Raw genomic sequence first — 19,238 nt, 5'->3', positions numbered from 1 at the left:
GGAGATGATCGTGGACTTCAGGAACCAGCAGAGGGAGCACCCCCTATCCACATCAACGGGACAGTAGTGGAGAAGGTGGAAAGTTTCAAGTTCCTCGGCGCAACAATGCCTCTTCAACCTCAAGAGGCTGAAGAAATTTGACCTGTCACCAAAAACACTAACAAACTTTTACAGATGCATAATCGAGAGCATCCTGTCGGGCTGTATCACCGCCTGGTAGAGCGGTGATACACCGCCCACAACCCGTAAGGCTCTCCAGAGAGTAGTGAGGTCTGCACAACGCATCACAGGGGTCAAACGACCTGCCCTCCAGGACACCTACACCACCCAATGTCACAGGAAGGTCAAAATGATAATCAAGGACAACAACCACCCGAGTCACTGCCTGTTCACCCCACTATGATCCAGAAGGCGAGGTCAGTACAGGTGCATCAAAGCTGGGACCGAGAGACTGAAAAATAGCTTATATCTCTGTCAGGACCCGGTTACGAACCTGGGTCTCCGGAGTGAGAAACAGTCACTTAACCAACTGAGCCACGAATAGTCTGCAGAACCCAGAAGATGAGGCAGACACAGCAGTACTTAAGACGGAGTATTTAATAAAGTAAAAAGGAGAAGTCCTTCAATACAAAAATGGTAAATCCAAAAGGTGGTAGGAATAGCACAAAAAAGCCTTAAGAGATACTCAAAAACAAAAACAGAATTCCACAAGAGCATCCACCGGAATCGACAAGAATACACAGAACACTAGGGCTGGGTGCTAACATACAAACACAGAGCACAGAACTGAGGGAAACTAAGGGTTTAAATACAATCAGGGGAAACGAGGCACAGGTGCAAATAATAATGGGGAACAAGGGAAAAAACATAAGGTCAAAAAGCACAATGGGTGCATCTAGTGACCAAAACCCGGAACAACCCTGGCCAAATCCTGACAATCTCAAGGCCATCAGACTGTTAAACAGCCATCACTAACATTGAGTGGCTGCTGCCAACATTCTGACTCAAATCTCTAGAAACTTCAATAATTAAAAATTAGATGTAATAAATGTATCACTAGTCACTTTAAACAATGCCACTTTATATAATGTTTACATACCCCACATTACTCATCTCATATGTATATGTATATACTGTACTCTATATCATCTACTGCACCCTGCCTATGCCGTTCGGCCATCGCTCAACCATGTATTTATATGTGCATATTCTTATTTATTCCTTTACACTTGTGTCTAAAAGGTAGTTGTTATGAATTTGTTAGATTACTTGTTAGATATTACTGCATGGTCGGAACTAGAAGCACAAGCATTTCGCTGCACTCGCATTAACATCTGCAAACCATGTGTATGTGACCAATTAAATTGGATTTGATTTGAGGAATGATGAACAATAAACACTCAGATAATACAGTTCAGTTATAACCCACTGAAAGGACAAATCACACCCCAGCCAATTGGAAGGAGAGAAATTGTGTGCTGCTGCGGTAGAGATGCTCAGAGTGTTTGGTCATTATTGTCGAACCAAGTCATTATAATCAAACCCAGAAGTGGCTTGTTTTTTTGTCAGAACAGACAAATCTGAATCCTGCAGTATGGATGAGCGGTTATATCAGCTGCTCTGTGGTTTTCCACGACATTGATGTGTCTTTGAATTGAAGGAGTGTGAACTAGGATAGAGTGTGCATGTTTGTTTGTGTGTGTGTGTGTGTGTATGTTTTCGTCCTTTCTGTAAACTTAAATGAGGGCAGTAGCATACATCCTGCAGCTGCCTCATCCATCTTACACCAGTCAGTCTGCCAGTCAGCCAGCCAGCTAGTCAGCCAGCCAGTCAGCCAGCGGGTCAGTCTATGTACTCATTGACCAGAAACTACTTCTCAATGTGAATTATTTATACACAGCTAATTCTTCTAGAACACAGTAGTTCAGATGCTGGGAGAGAGAGAGAGAGAGAGAGAGAGAGAGAGAGAGAGAGAGAGAGAGAGAGAGAGAGAGAGAGAGAGAGAGAGCGTAAGAGTGAGAGCAGTAGAGAGATGGAGATGTTGGTGGAATGAACACATTGGGGAGGAAAATTAAGAACAATGGGGTGGATGGAAAGATCGAGGAAAGGTGAGAAGGAGAGATGGAGGTGAGGGATACTACTGATGAAAAAAATAAGTAAAGAAGGAAGGGGAGAGGTTGGGGTGAGGTAGCTCTCTCTCTCTCTCACCTCGCCCTCTCCCTCACCCCTCCCCCTCTCTCTCTCTCACTCTGATTCATGTATTATGCATCTTCAGAAATAATTCAGAATAAGTCCTGCTTTTAAAAGTCCTGCTTCAAGCCTTCCAGCCAGGCTGTCTGACTTTAATCTTCAAATTCCTTTGGCTCCCATGCCTCAAACAGGAGCCCCTCCAGGACCCACACGGAGCCACACTAGGACTTATTAAACATATGCTGCATCACTGCAACTGGTGTGCTAACACTCCTCCAACTTAGGGAAGAAAGACGTGAGAGCAGATGAGGATGGTCCTACTCTTCTGGGGAGGAGAATGGAATTATTATTAGTGAGAGCTGGAGAGAGAGAGAGAGAGAGAGAGAGAGAGAGAGAGAGAGAGAGTTATAGAGAGAGAGAATACAAGAGAGGCTGTGAGAGATCAACAGAAAAGGAAATTGAAAACAGTTGCAGCGTTGCTTTCCATTTGACTATCATGCCACTAACAATTAAATCACACCCTGGTTGATTTCCATTGAAGTTGCTTGTAGCTTCCTGTGACAGGAAGTGAACCGGAGTTGTGCTGTCTCCCTTCCCTTCCCTTCGCCCCCACGTGAACCACAGACATATGAAGGGATAGCCATCCATACATCCCCCCACCCTCAATCCTGATCCCTCGAGCTCCTCTCCAGGAGAAGCCAGATCATTTTAGATTGTATTGATGACAATAGTATTAATTAGGGTTACCCAATCACGGCTGATGAAAGGCCCTTTGACTGCTAGGTAATCTGACGGTGCAGGTCTCACAGGGTTTTTGTCCTGGAGGTTGAGGTCATAAGGTCAAATCATTACCATGGAAGTTTTTTTGTTGTATATATGTGACCCGGCCATATCTTGTATTTAAGACATTTGACCACAGACGTTACGACCCTCTTACCTCATTCAGGCATGGGGAGAATGATTATGTATCAATACAGGAAATCAAGTTATTGATTACAAATGGATAGGGTAGTCTTGTTTACCAATGCACAACATATAGAAAATAATAGCTACAGGGGTTTGTCTACATAAGAGAAGCAGTTCTACCTAACAGAATCAGTTGAAGATGCTGCGTCTTGTCAGGGGGAATAGTGTTTGTTACGAGAGGGAACTCTGACACAGGATGAGGCTGAATAATCCCCAAAAGTGTCATTTGTTTATTTGTGAAGTGAGCTGAGATTCCCCGCAGCAGGGGGTCTGAGGGCATTCCTCCCAGAGCATAACCACCATGCTTTCTGTTTCTCTTACACATCACTTCCTGTGCTCACTCACTTGACCTCTGTGGAGGGAGGAAATGAAACTCGTTCCTTAAACACCCTCCGTGTTAACACTCTTTACTTATCAATCAGAGCAGGGCTGTGGTTTTCTGTGCCCCTTGTGCCTCGATTGGACCTCCTTCCACTGGCGCCCCTAATTACTGGAGTTGATACAGAGATTCATTTGTATGCATAGACTAATACGATGGTAATTAGTGCCAATTTGCATCTTAATTATCTGATGAAAGATGTTTCCTGGGGAGGACGTGGCTAAATATTCACATTTTTGACCTGTAGGAGAGACTGAGAGACAGCTTTATTGAGCTGGGATGATGATATGAACCTAACAGAAGGGCTCATTTTAAAAAGCATGTCTGTCGTGGTTTTTCTATTCCTGTTACAACATGTTCATCTCGTGACATGTCCCACATGCATCCTATGCAGACAGGCATTATGCTTCGTTTCAATGTTCATTCCATTCCCCGTGTTATTGCAGAGTGCAGGAATCACATTGGGCACTGAGGACCTCTAGTGGTCACAAGGTAGAACAAGAGGACGGATCCATCTGCTCCATTGTAAAAGCTGTTCATTTCAGTCCTGTGCAGCGAGGCATAGCAGCTGGTGGGTGCCAGACTTGCAACTCTCCCAGAGCCTTTTATCTTGAGTATATCCAATCCAATGTCAAGTAAGATATGGCTGTGAATACCTTATAATACTATATTTATATAGTATAACTTATTATACTACAGTGTACAATATTCTACTGTAATCACCCCACACATTCACCCTCTGATTCAGAGGGGGTGGGTTAAATGTGGAAGATACATTTCAGTTGAAGGCATTCAGTTGTACAACTGACTAGGTATCCTCCTTTCCCTTTCACATGCCCTAAATACTCTATTTCCTTTGCTGGAAGTACTGCTTTATTGTGTCAAAGTTTCCGGTAATATTTCTGTTTGTTTTATCTGCAGAATTGTCTGTTGTCAACTGAAAGAAAACAGCGGTGTCCTCCTGTATACTGCATGTTTTCCTTTTTTTTTCAATTGCCAATGTCGCCTTACTGCTGTGTTACATTGAATTGTATTCTCTGTCCAACGCTTTTAAAGCTGTTGTTGTGAATATTGAACAGTAACCAAGCAACCACGTGCAGTTTCGTATCCAAGCAACAGTCGCTCTCTGACCTCCAGACATGTCTAATGTTTTTAAAAATGGAAGAAGAAAAAAAGATTAGAATAAAGTAAATGTGATTGAGTTATTTGTTGAGAAGGCAAACAGTGGGTCTTGGATCTGTCTGTTCCATAGGAGATTGACAATCATAATATATTTTATAGTAATCGATTGCAGTTCATGCATTAGGTTAATTAAATTGTCTAATCACTTTTCCATGTCCCTTGGGCCCTGAGTGACAGGAGAGAAAAGCCCCTCTGGCATTAAGGGGACAGTACATACCAGTCCGGTACTGTGTCTCAGAGACAATATGTGTTCCTGCCACAAGATAGCAGATGTGAGTTACCACTGGACAACCGATGACATGAACCAGTGTGGAGGGAGATGGAGCGACATAAGGTTTAGAGGGAGAGAGAGATATAGACAGAGAGAATGGAAGAAAGGAAGAGGTGCAGTGGATCAGAGATTGCATCTAAGCAGTGACATGTCAGTCCATCCAAGCCTAGATATAGGAAGAGGAAAGGGGCATAGTTCAAATGGATGTCGTAACTTCTGATTGGACCTTTAAGGCAAATGGTAGGTTAATGAGGTTCAGTTCAATATCAACATCACTGCTGCATTGCATAGAGTCCCCTTATTTGCTTGTGATTATTGGTGTCTCTTCATTCAAGTACACCAAACGTATAGTGAGTGAGTATTTGTATATTTGCCCGTCTAAATGCAGTTTGGCTTAGTGGGAAGTTAGAATCACAATGGTGCTTCAGTGCAATCTGATCTGATAATTATAATGTATAACATGCAGTGATCACAGCTCATGTCACTCAACAGCAGATTGCTGCATCCATGTGTTAGAGGTCAAGTGTAAACAGGCATGTAGTGCTGCTATGTTATAGCGGTGCTATGATGCCCACACCCAGTCAGAAGGCTGTTGAAAGGCTAGTCAGGGTTTTGGTCTATTGCTTTTTAATTCAGTCAATTCAGAAAGTAAACTAAATTCAATGCTTCAATGCTCAATGAGAAGAAATAAGAATTGGAATTTGAGTTTACATTCTGAATCGACTCTATTGAAATGGTCTCATGTACAGTATCGGTAAGGTGCAGTTCAGACTGACATGGAATGTGAATAAATAAACCATTACATTTATTCAGTCACAACTTATTTTTCATTATACATGTTACTGTTGAAATGATTTATAAAACTTTTTTCTTCAATTGCATTTTTTTGGGGGAACACAACTGAAGTGCTAAAACCCAACCACAAACGTGGAACTAACACTGAACAGAACACAGCCTCATACACAGCTTCCAGAGTACATAGATTAACTAAGGTGAAGCAAAGATCCAAGTTTGAAATGATCAGAATAATGTAACAACAACAAAAATGACACGTCACAAGAATTCCCCTGTCGCTTTGACTCTTCAAAAAACATCAGTGAAATCAAGAACCACAAAGAAAACAACTAGCTGCTTTGACCCGGGAAAATGAAAGGAACAAAGATAGGAAAAGACTAAATAATGTCAGGCTGGACAAAAACAAAAGCAACATTCTTCTGAATCCCGTTTGCAATATGGCTTTTTTTCAGAAACTTCTGATGAAACCTAAGAGGTTGCAATGGCTGCCATGTTCTACGTGCATCCTCCTCAGGTCATGCAAGGGGATTACATTCAGAGGGGCGTGCCACAGACGTACAGTATACTGTAATAAAATAGAATTATGGTACAGAAAATAAATTCATATATGCGTTATATAGATAGCAGATGAGGCGGGTGGGAGGAGCTATAAGAGGATGGGCTCATTGTAATGGCTGAAACGGAATCAATGGAACTGTATCAAAACTCATAGAACATATGGAAACCACATGTTTGACACCGTTCCATTCCAGCCATTACAATAAGCCCATCCTCCTATAGCTCCTCCCACCAGCCGCCACTAATAGACAGAGACTCTATTTGTCTTTTTTTCATTATTATGATACATCAACCAAGCATAGGGCTTCATTCCTGAGAGGGCAGAGCTTATGAGTAGAGGGGATGGGTTGTGTGTGTGTGTGTGTGTGTGTAATATGACTGTGGGGGTTGTGTGGTGTTGTTGTCGTCATGATATTGCCCAATGGTTCAGAAGTGCGTGTGTGTGTATGTGGGGGGAGTGAGGGGGTGAACAGCGTAGCCACGGCAACAGGTGGATCTATCATTAAATGCTTTATTAAACTGCGGTAGCTAAAGTGTACTATGTGTAAAAGTGTACTAGACTAATCCTGCTGGGAGTATATGGAGACAGACCCCCTACAACAACTTGGCTGAAAGACAGGGAGTGAGCCAGTGCCAAAATATCCCACATTTTAAGGTAGCAATGGCCTTCATGCTCAGGACTGATGAGTCAAGTGTTCAAGCGCCTCATATTGTCTGCATACGTAGCTATGTATCTGTACCTCAGGTTGTCAGTTGATGTTTTATGTTATATCACACAGAGACAGACATGCACATGCAGACTTAGTAACAGTGACCAGTAATAACAGCAAACAGGAGACAGGCTTACTGACAGAGATAGACAGAGAGAGGAAAAAAAACAGACTGAGGCAGACAGACAGGAGTACCATCACGGCTGGCTCCAGACATTAGCGATATAAGCGGTCTCTTAGGGCCCGGGCCGTTTAAAAAAAATTAAAAACTCAGTTGGGGTCTAAATTTACTGTTGAAAGTTAGAAGGTGAAGGTTCGAAATGTGGTTGTGCATCAGCAGTTTTTCTCCTGTTTTGTCACTGACAGTCACTTAATGACCCATGTCCGCTAACAGCTAGTTAGTCGAGCTAGTCACACTCATTCAGATATCATTAACATGACATAAGTAATGGCAAAATGTGTGGAATTACAGGAAATTTGCTTTAGAACTGCAAAAATGTATCTCCACCCCATGGAAAAACTGGTAGCATTGCAGGGAATTAGCATTAGATGTTCAAAACATGCATCTCTGCCCCATGGTAAAATGAGTTGAATTAGATCTGCACTAGTCATCTCAGGTCTATGGATTGAGTAGTTTGTGTACATCAGCACATGCACAATACTAAGCCAATAAGACCCAGTATAGAGACTCTTCTACCATCAGTCCTAGCAATGAACTTTTCTTCAGATCTCCCAACTAACACCCAACCTCCACACACACCACAGTGACCTCAGTTCCCCTACACACATCCAAACAGCTCCCCAAATACACTGCTCAAAAAAATAAAGGGAACACTACAATAACACATCCTAGATCTGAATGAATGAATTATTCTTATTAAATACTTTTTTCTTTACATAGTTGAATGTGCTGACAACAAAATCACACAAAAATTATCAATGGAAATCAAATGTATCAACCCATGGAGGTCTGGAATTGGAGTCATACTCAAAATTAAAGTGGAAAACCACACTACAGGCTGATCCAACATTGATGTAATGTCCTTAAAACAAGTCAAAATGAGGCCCAGTAGTGTGTGTGGCCTCCACGTGCCTATATGACCTTCCTACAACGCCTGGACATGCTCCTGTTGAGGTGGCGGATGGTCTCCTGAGGGATCTCCTCCCAGACCTGGACTAAAGCATCCTCCAACTCCTGGACAGTCTGTGGTGCAACGTGGCGTTGGTGGATGGAGCGAGACATGATGTCCCAGATGTGCTAAATTGGATTCAGGTCTGGGGAACGGGCGGGCCAGTCCATAGCATCAATGCCTTCCTCTTGCAGGAACTGCTGACACACTCCAGTCACATGAGGTCTAGCATTGTCTTGCATTAGGAGGAACCCAGGGCCAACCGCACCAGCATATGGCCTCACAGGGGGTCTGAGGATCTCATCTCGGTACCTAATGGCAGCCAGGCTACCTCTGGCGAGCACATGGAGGGCTATGCGGCCCCCCAAAGAAATGCCACCCCACACCATGACTGACCCACCGCCAAACCGGTCATGCTGGAGGATGTTGCAGGCAGCAGAACGTTCTCCACGGCATCTCCAGACTGTCACGTCTGTCACATGTGCTCAGTGTGAACCTGCTTTCATCTGTGAAGAGCACAGGGCGCCAGTGGCGAATTTGCCAATCTTGGTGTTCTCTGGCAAATGCCAAACGTCCTGCACGGTGTTGGGCTGTAAGCACAACCCCCACCTGTGGACGTCGGGCCATCATACCACCCTCATGGAGTCTGTTTCTGACCGTTTGAGCAGACACATGCACATTTGTGACCTGCTGGAGGTCATTTTGCAGGGCTCTGGCAGTGCTCCTCCTTGCACAAAGGCGGAGGTAGCAGTCCTGCTGCCTGGTTGTTGCCCTCCTACGGACCCCTCCACATTTCCTGATGTACTGGCCTGTCTCTTGGTAGCACCTTCATGCTCTGGACACTACGCTGACAGACACAGCAAACCTTCTTGCCACAGCTCGCATTGATGTGCCATCCTGGATGAGCTGCACTACCTGAGCCACTTGTGTGGGTTGTAGACTCCATCTCATGCTACCACTAGAGTGAAAGCACCGCCAGCATTCAAAAGTGACCAAAACATCAGCCAGGAAGCATAGGAACTGAGAAGTGGTCTGTGGTCACCACCTGCAGAACCACTACTTTATTGGGGGTGTCTTGCTAATTGCCTATAATTTCCACCTGTTGTCTATTCCATTTGCACAACAGCATGTGAAATTTATTGTCAATCAGTGTTGCTTCCTAAGCGGACAGTTTGATTTCACAGAAGTGTGATTGACTTGGAGTTACATTGTGTTGTTTAAGTGTTCCCTTTATTTTTTTGAGCAGTGTAGATTGTCAACACTAGTCATCACAACTAATAACAAGACATGACCAAATTAGTTGTTTAAAACACCAGACAGACAGACAGACAGACAGACAGACAGACAGACAGACAGACAGGCAGGTAATGAGAGGTAATGTTGATGGCACATACATCATCTACAGGGGTATGGAGGTGAGATAGATAGAGGACTCATCTTTGTATCTGTGCCATTAAAGCGTCTGTGTGACAGCATGGGCAGGACCGTTGAGGTACTAAAGTAGTACATGTTATTCTTCTTCATTGGCTGATTGCTCCCAAACCATAGGAATCCCCCCCCCCCACCCCAGTTGACAACTTTAAAATGGTGGAAGACCTCAATGGCAATGGCCATGTTAAAAACAGGTTATATTAATGATGAGTCCTCTATCTATCTCTATGGGCTGTCCAGAGACCTGAGTGGCCATGCTGGATACATGCTTGTATTTACATTACATCTGTGTGCAAATACAGTAAATGAAATATCCCTGTGAGTGTAGAGTGGGACCAAAGTCCCCAAGTTTCAGCTGGAGCTGATGTATGTTATGCAACAGTGTGTGCGTGTGTGTGTGATGCATCCTTGTGTGCGTGCGTGTGTGTGTGTGTGACATAGATACTCGGTGTGCTCTGAGAATGAAATGAGAGCCATTCTGCTTGGAGTTTAGTGTGTAAAGATTCAGAATTATTGTACTAGCAACAAATCCGATGATGTTGTCTTCATTTAAGTATTTCTCTTTTTTGGCAGAGGGCGGATTGAATTAAAAAACTCTGTTGATAAACCATTTACAATAATAAAATAACTAAACAAAAACAAAAACATTTAAACAAACTGCTTAAATGACTTCATACCGGTTGTGGAGAGTGCTATTCAAAAATCTGTGTTAGAATTATGACCAAATGAAAATACATACGTGTATTGAATGATTTTTTTTTTATACAACACTGTAACATCGTGTCTTTTTGCATTTATACCTAGTCTGTTTTACAGATACGCACGGAGACAAACTGAAAAAAGGTCACTGACGTGCAGTTCGCTTGCTGAGAAGAAAAAAAGAAAAGAACAATCACAAACATTATTAACATTTCACATTATAGCTATCTGAAATAAAACAGGAGGAAATGAATGGAATTAAACCATCAGAAATGTCAAAAGGTGCGGGGTTCTTTTGTTGGTGTCATGGGTCAGAGATTGAGGGTCACGACTGCTGGCCGCTCCATTGGCTCTCCATCGGTCGCCGCAGCAGCTCCTCAACGTGTCGCGCCACGTCCATGGTGTCATCCAGGTCAAAGTCACCGTCAGCATCTAACATGGAGTCACTCCTGTCACAACACAGGAACCAGTTAGTAACACAGGGTATCAGACACACACCTCACAACACAGGAACCAGTTAGTAACACAGGGTATCAGACACACACCTCACAACACAGGAACCAGTTAGTAACACAGGGTATCAGACACACACCTCACAACACAGGAACCAGTTAGTAGCACAGGGTATCAGACACACACCTCACAACACAGGAACCAGTTAGTAACACAGGGTATCAGACACACACCTCACAACACAGGAACCAGTTAGTAACACAGGGTATCAGACACACACCTCACAACACAGGAACCAGTTAGTAGCACAGGGTATCAGACACACACCTCACAACACAGGAACCAGTTAGTAACACAGGGTATCAGACACACACCTCACAACACAGGAACCAGTTAGTAGCACAGGGTATCAGACACACACCTCACAACACAGGAACCAGTTAGTAACACAGGGTATCAGACACACACCTCACAACACAGGAACCAGTTAGTAGCACAGGGTATCAGACACACACCTCACAATACAGGAACCAGTTAGTAGCACAGGGTATCAGACACACACCTCACAACACAGGAACCAGTTAGTAACACAGGGTATCAGACACACACCTCACAACACAGGAACCAGTTAGTAACACAGGGTATCAGACACACACCTCACAACACAGGAACCAGTTAGTAGCACAGGGTATCAGAGACACACCTCACAACACAGGAACCAGTTAGTAGCACAGGGTATCAGACACACACCTCACAACACAGGAACAGGTTGGTAGCACAGGGTATCAGACACACACCTCACAACACAGGAACCAGTTAGTAGCACAGGGTATCAGACACACACCTCACAACACAGGAACCAGTTAGTAACACAGGCCATCAGACACACACCTCACAACACAGGAACCAGTTAGTAGCACAGGGTATCAGACACACACCTCACAAGACAGGAACCAGTTAGTAACACAGGGTATCAGACACACACCTCACAACACAGGAACCAGTTAGTAACACAGGGTATCAGACACACACCTCACAACACAGGAACCAGTTAGTAGCACTGGGTATCAGACACACACACCTCACAACACAGGAACCAGTTAGTAACACAGGGTATCAGACACACACCTCACAACACAGGAACCAGTTAGTAGCACAGGGTATCAGACACACACCTCACAACACAGGAACCAGTTAGTAGCACAGGGTATCAGACACACACCTCACAACACAGGAACCAGTTAGTAGCACAGGCCATCAGACACACACCTCACAACACAGGAACCAGTTAGTAGCACAGGGTATCAGACACACACCTCACAACACAGGAACCAGTTTGTAGCACAGGGTATCAGAGACACACCTCACAACACAGGAACCAGTTAGTAACACAGGGTATCAGACACACATCTCACAACACAGGAACCAGTTAGTAGCACAGGGTATCAGACACACACCTCACAACACAGGAACCAGTTTGTAGCACAGGGTATCAGAGACACACCTCACAACACAGGAACCAGTTAGTAGCACAGGGTATCAGACACACACACCTCACAACACAGGAACCAGTTAGTAACACAGGGTATCAGACACACACACCTCACAACACAGGAACCAGTTTGTAGCACAGGGTATTAGACACACACACCTCACAACACAGGAACCAGTTAGTAACACAGGATATCAGACACACACCTCACAACACAGGAACCAGTTAGTAACACAGGGTATCAGACACACACCTCACAACACAGGAACCAGTTAGTAACACAGGGTATCAGACACACGCCTCACGACACAGGAACCAGTTAGTAGCACAGGGTATCAGAGACACACCTCAAAACACAGGAACCAGTTAGTAACACAGGGCATCAGACACACACCTCACAACACAGGAACCAGTTAGTAACACAGGGTATCAGACACACACACCTTACAACACAGGAACCAGTTAATAACACAGGGTATCAGACACACACCTCACAACACAGGAACCAGTTAGTAGCACAAGGTATCAGACACACACCTCACAACACAGGAACCAGTTAGTAGCACAGGGTATCAGACACACACCTCACAACACAGGAACCAGTTAGTAACACAGGGTATCAGACACACACCTCACAACACAGGAACCAGTTAGTAACACAGGGTATCAGACACACACCTCACAACACAGGAACCAGTTAGTAACACAGGGTATCAGACACACACCTCACAACACAGGAACCAGTTAGTAGCACAGGGTATCAGACACACACCTCACAACACAGGAACCAGTTAGTAGCACAGGGTATCAGACACACACCTCACAACACAGGAACCAGTTAATAACACAGGGTATCAGACACACACCTCACAACACAGGAACCAGTTAGTAGCACAGGGTATCAGACACACACCTCACAACACAGGAACCAGTTAATAACACAGGGTATCAGACACACACCTCACAACACAGGAACCAGTTAGTAACACAGGGTATCAGACACACACCTCACAACACAGGAACCAGTTAGTAACACAGGGTATCAGACACACACCTCACAACACAGGAACCAGTTAGTAACACAGGGTATCAGACACACACACCTCACAAGACAGGAACCAGTTAGTAACACAGGGTATCAGACACACACCTCACAACACAGGAACCAGTTAGTAGCACAGGGTATCAGACACACACACCTCACAACACAGGAACCAGTTAGTAACACAGGGTATCAGACACACACCTCACAACACAGGAACCAGTTAGTAGCACAGGGTATCAGACACACACCTCACAACACAGGAACCAGTTAGTAACACAGGCCATCAGACACACACCTCACAACACAGGAACCAGTTAGTAACACAGGGTATCAGACACACACCTCACAACACAGGAACAGTTAGTAGCACAGGCCATCAGACACACACCTCACAATACAGGAACCAGTTAGTAGCACAGGGTATCAGACACACACCTCACAACACAGGAACCAGTTAGTAACACAGGGTATCAGACACACACCTCACAACACAGGAACCAGTTAGTAACACAGGGTATCAGACACACACCTCACAACACAGGAACCAGTTAGTAGCACAGGGTATCAGACACACACCTCACAACACAGGAACCAGTTAGTAGCACAGGCCATCAGACACACACCTCACAACACAGGAACCAGTTCGTAACACAGGCCATCAGACACGCACACCTCACACTCCCACATGCACGCACACATATGTAATCTATACTCACATAGGCGGGTATATGCCGTAGTTTGGAGGGTGACTGACAACAGGGGAGGCTCCGTGATCCATGTAGGTGGGGTTTGCTGCTGGGTCAGGATTGGTCGTGGTGAACCTGCAGGTCCAGACAAACAAGACATACAGACACACGTGCACGAGTCAGCGAACGTCATTCCCGAACGCCAGCTTCGTCGGTTACCATGGCAACCTTCATCAGCATCCCTCACCACCACCCCCTCCTCCTGCTCCTCCTCCGCTTCATTAATTACCAGTCCCTTTGAGCAGCAGGATCAGGTTAGGCAGGGTGCTGGGCAGCAGCACCTGGAGTCCTCCCACTGAGAAGCCCACAGACCCTTGGTAACAATAGGGACCCTGCTAACTCATTACCCAGACTGACATTACTAAGTGCAGTGATGAGAGTGATAGAGGCGCCCTCAGGCCCGCGGATGCTGGGCTCTAATTGGTTCCTCCATCTGGAGTGAAGACCTAATGGTTGATCTGCATTCAGGCCACATTGTTAGGTGATTAATCAGCCCTATCGCCACAGAGAGCGAGAAGGAGAGAGAGAAGGAGAGAGAAGGAGAGAGAGAAGGAGAGAGAGAAGGAGAGAGAGAAGGAGAGAGAGACTTACTCTGGTACCACTTGTTTGATCTGCGGTTTCACGTATCCATCCACTGCTTTGGCTGTAAGAGAGAAAGGCAAGGGAAGGAGACAGGGAGAATCGCTTTGTTCAGACTGTAGATATGGTCCACATTCACAGGTTCCTCAGTGTGGCTGTTATAAGCCTCTATCTGACCAAATTGCAACAGATATAGAGAATAGACACTACAGTATAATTATATGTCATAATTTATTTTTATAGACATGAAGAGAGGTGAGGTACATACACAGGGGTGGCGTGTAGTATTTGGAGAAGACCTCATCCTTGGGTCTGTCTGGGTAGAGGAACAGGAGGTGGTTGAGGTCACTGATGCGGTCAGCCAGAGAGCGGATGGAGAAGTCTTTGGCTGTGTAGGGCATGAGGTTCCACACCATCCTCTCCCCTGGAAACATAGACACACTTGTTATAGTTCCACTTGGCTATTTTTACAGACCTTCTCCGTCAAAGATTAATTTGTTGACTAATTGACTAACTGACAAAATAATGAATTGATTGATCACTTGACTGGTTGATTGTCAGTACCTGGTTTGTTGGGATTCTCAGCCACCCAGGCGATAGTGATCCCTCCGATCTCAGAGTCGCTGAAGCGGAGCAGGAAGGTCCCGTTGGGTTTGGACATCAACATGTCCTGGGCCTGCTGCTTGTTCACAAATCCCAGGATCGCCCTGTACATAGAGAACGGAGGAAGGAAGAGAGAGAGAGAGAGAGAGAGAGAGAGAGAGAGAGAGAGAGAGAGAGAGAGAGAGAGAGAGAGAGAGAGAGAGAGAGAGAGAGGGGAGAGAGAAAGAGAGAGAGAGAGAGGGAGAGAGAGGGAGAGTGACAGAGAGAGAGAGAGAGAGAGAGAGAGAGAGAGAGAGAGGAGAGAGAGAGAAGGGAGAGAGAGAGGGAGAGAGAGAGAGAGAGAGAGAGAGAGAGAGAGGAGAGAGAGAGAGGGGAGAGAGAGAGAGAGAGAGAGGGGGAGAGAGAGACAGAGAGAGAGAGAGAGAGAGAGAGAGAGGGGAGAGAGAAGAGAGAGAGAGAGGGGAGAGAGAAAGAAAGAGGGGGAGAGAGAGAGAGATAGAGAGACAGAGAGAGAGAGAGGGAGAGAGAGAGAGAGAGAGAGAGAGAGGGGAGAGAGAGGGAGAGTGATGAGAGAGAGAGAGAGAGAGAGGGGAGAGAGAGAGGGGAGATAAAAAGAGAGAGAGAGGGGAGAGAGAGAGACAGAGAGGGAGAGACAGAGAGAGAGAGAGAGAGAGAGAGAGAGAGAGAGAGAGAGAGAGAGAGAAAGAGAGAGAGAGAGAAAGAAAGAGGGAGAGAGATAGAGAGACAGAGACAGAGAGAGAGAGAGAGTCACATAGAGAACTAATCTCACTCTCACACTCTGAGTGCTTGACTAATGTATTATAGAGAGAGAGATAGAAGGGGAGAGACATCAAGAGGGAGATATGGAGAGAAGGAAAACACAGACAAACAAATGCACAGAGAATAAAAAGCCCAGGAGGAGGTCAGGAGGAGGGCATAAGTAGGACATGAGGAGGACATGAGGAGGACATGAGGAGGACATGAGGGCATGAAGAGGACAGGAGGGCATGAAGAGGACAGGAGGAGGGCATAAGGAGGATATGAGGAGGACATGAGGAGAACAGGAGGAGGACAGGAGGAGGGCATAAGGAGGATATGAGGAGGACATGACGAGGACAGAAGGAGGACAGGAGGAGGACATGAGGAGGACATGGGGAGGACAGGAGGACATAAGGACAGAGATAGACAAAGATACATTGTTACATACATTGTCATGCCGCCCCCTTCCCCTACAATAATTTTATCCTCTTGACCCATTACAGGTAGGGATAAATATCTCTGTGGTTGCTATGGTAAAGCCGTGTCCATTGTGGGGAGGGCCTTTTGGTAGAGGCTCGTTGAGATTAAAAAAGCAATCAAAATGTGAGGCTGCAACAGCAGGGGGGCTTAAGAGGGAAAAACACCAAGTGCACTCTATCAAGTAGACTCACTAAAGAAAGCACATTACAGCTGCCATTCGAACGACAACAAAAAGAGGCCTTTAGCTTAGTTAAGCCATTTTCTCTGTCCATTTCCCTGTCTACTTGGGCAGTGTGTGCCCGCTGCAGGCATCTCATGTTACACGAACACACAATCCAAGTCAAACCTCATTTCCACAGGTTATTCTGGAGTAGAAATGTTCGGAATATAGACATTTAAAAAAATATATTCTTACCCATCATTCCAGTGTGGTTTGAGATGTTTTTTTGTGAGTTCCATGACCCCATCAAACCACTGCCAGAATGTGAAATTCCTGCCAGGCAGACTCTCCTGTAGGTTAGAGGGATTGGGACATTGGGTTTGATACAGTCGATAAACAATTTGTTCTCTGTCTTTAATCGCACTAACCTCTCCTCACACATACAGAGTAGCTCCAGTTTCAACGGTTCTGCCTGTGGTTATGGAACCTTGACCTGTTCACCGGACGTGCTACCTGTCCCAGACCTGCTGTTTTCAACTCTCTAGAGACAGCAGGAGCGGTAGAGATACTCTGAATGATCGGCTATGAAAAGCCAACTGACATTTACTCCTGAGGTGCTGACTTGTTGCACCCTCGACATCCACTGTGATTATTATTATTTGACCCTGCTGGTCATCTATGAACATTTGAACATCATTGGCCATGTTCTGTTATAATCTCCACCCGGCACAGCCAGAAGAGGACTGGCCACCCCTCATAGCCTGGTTCCTCTCTAGGATTCTTCCTAGGTTCTGGCCTTTCTAGGGAGTTTTTCCTAGCCACCCCTCATATCCTGGTTCCTCTCTAGGTTTCTTCCTAGGTTCTGGCCTTTCTAGGAAATTTTTCCTAGCCACCGTGCTTCTACACTTGCATTGCTTGCTGTTTGGGGTTTTAGGCTGGGTTTCTGATATCAGCTGATGTAAGAAGGGCTTTATAAATAAATTTGATCTAGTGTAGAGCAGCAATTACAATAGACAGTCAGTCAGTGAGAGATTTCAGCTGACCGCCTTACATCCATCCATCCAGTTCAGATCAGTATGACTGTTGCAGCAATGCAGAGTACACTGAGTTATTGTGTTGGTGTGTATGGGCGTGTGTGTGTGTGTGTATATGTGGGTGTGGGGGTCGGGGGGGGGGGGGGTGTAAGTAAGTATGCGTGTGTGTATCAGTGAGTGAGCTCTGAGGTGCATGTTCCAGCTCCTGTTTCTAGGCCCTCTCTCTCTCTAATGAGGCTGATGCTCTGTGGTGAATGAGGTCTGAATGTGAGTGTGCTCTCTGTCATCAGTGGCTGGTTAGAGGGAGCCAATGAGGCCTGGGGCTGAATTAGCCCTTCCTGTCTTGACAAACAGGCCCATTAACCAGACCTGAGGACCTCACGGCCAGCCGACTAGAGCTCATCAAACTAAATGGCACCTTATTCCCCACCTAGTGCACTACCTTTGACCAGGGCCCTATGGTACCATTAGGGACGCAGCCTTAGAGAGAAACACATTAGAGACTCGCCCAGCCCGAGGAGAGCGGATTTAAATTTATTGTTAATTTAACCTTTATTTAACTAGGCAAGTCAGTTAAGAACAAATTCTTATTTACGATGATGGCCTACCGGGGAACACTGGGTTAACTGCCTTGTTCAGGGGCAAAATGACAGATTTCTACCTTGTCAGCTCGGGGATTCGATCTAGCAACCTTCAGGTTACTGGCCCAACGCTCTAACTACTAGGCTACCTGCTGCCCCCAATGCAGATACAGTGGAATCATTACTCTGAACACGGGAAGGAAAACCATCGAGGTAAACTGTGTCTGCAGTGGCACATACTCACATCTCAATCAAATATACACAAACCAGGCATGGTAAAAACTCTACAATAGATTCCATCTGAGCATCAAATAGATTATATCACCCCTCTGCAACAACTTGTTCCTAATGCAGAGGTCAGGTCTTGTAGTCCACTGATCAGTAGTCATGGGCTGTGTCCCACATTGCACCCTACTCACTACAAAGTGCACTACTTTTGATCAGTGCCCATAGGGTTCTTGTCAAAAGATGGGCTCTGGTCAAAAGTAGTGCACCACGTAGGAAATATGGTGCCATTTGAGACCCACCCTGGTCTTACCCTGTTGAACTGGGACCAGGTCATGGTCATGCCGCGGTAGTCATCAGGGTTGATGCTGGAGCTACTGAAGGCTTTCTGGGCCAGGAAGACCAGGTTCTCCTCTGAGAGGCCACGGTTACTCTGCACCTCCGCCTTGTACTTCATGTTGAGGGCCTCACACAGCTGGGGCCACAGCACCTTGTCAGGCACTATGAAGGGCACCCGACCCTGGGGAGGAGCAGAGGAGAGAGGGTTAAGGCCCCTAAACAAGGGCAACGCTAGAGCGTCCATCAAGAGAAAGACAAAACAATGTAAAGTGTTAAAGACAGCATCACACACACAACACGATGATCACACTGAACTTACGGGTTCGGCAAAAGCGTTGTCCCACAGCACTGTTGCCGTGGCGTTATTGTCTTGGCTACCGTGGACGATCACCACCACAGGAAGTGATAATGTCTGACAGAGAGAGCGAGAG

General features: G+C 45.6%; 1 protein-coding gene across 1 annotated transcript in view; it reads right to left on the bottom strand.

The window, feature by feature from the left end:
• LOC135556811 (inactive phospholipase C-like protein 2) overlaps nt 1-19,238 on the bottom strand; it is a 139,691-nt gene that overhangs the window by 106,255 nt on the left and 14,198 nt on the right. Inside the window, exons 11-19 of the mRNA XM_064990259.1 lie at nt 19,127-19,219; nt 18,782-18,988; nt 16,884-16,978; nt 15,191-15,333; nt 14,895-15,050; nt 14,639-14,690; nt 14,018-14,122; nt 10,639-10,760; nt 10,465-10,478 (exon numbers count right to left, since the gene is read on the bottom strand). Of these exons, the coding sequence (XP_064846331.1) occupies nt 10,465-10,478; nt 10,639-10,760; nt 14,018-14,122; nt 14,639-14,690; nt 14,895-15,050; nt 15,191-15,333; nt 16,884-16,978; nt 18,782-18,988; nt 19,127-19,219 (987 nt within the window). The remainder of the gene's footprint in view (nt 1-10,464; nt 10,479-10,638; nt 10,761-14,017; nt 14,123-14,638; nt 14,691-14,894; nt 15,051-15,190; nt 15,334-16,883; nt 16,979-18,781; nt 18,989-19,126; nt 19,220-19,238) is intronic.

The sequence above is a fragment of the Oncorhynchus masou genome, chromosome 15, assembly GCF_036934945.1.
Source record: "Oncorhynchus masou masou isolate Uvic2021 chromosome 15, UVic_Omas_1.1, whole genome shotgun sequence".
Taxonomy (NCBI): domain Eukaryota; kingdom Metazoa; phylum Chordata; class Actinopteri; order Salmoniformes; family Salmonidae; genus Oncorhynchus; species Oncorhynchus masou.
This window is presented reverse-complemented; position numbering and strand designations above follow the sequence as displayed.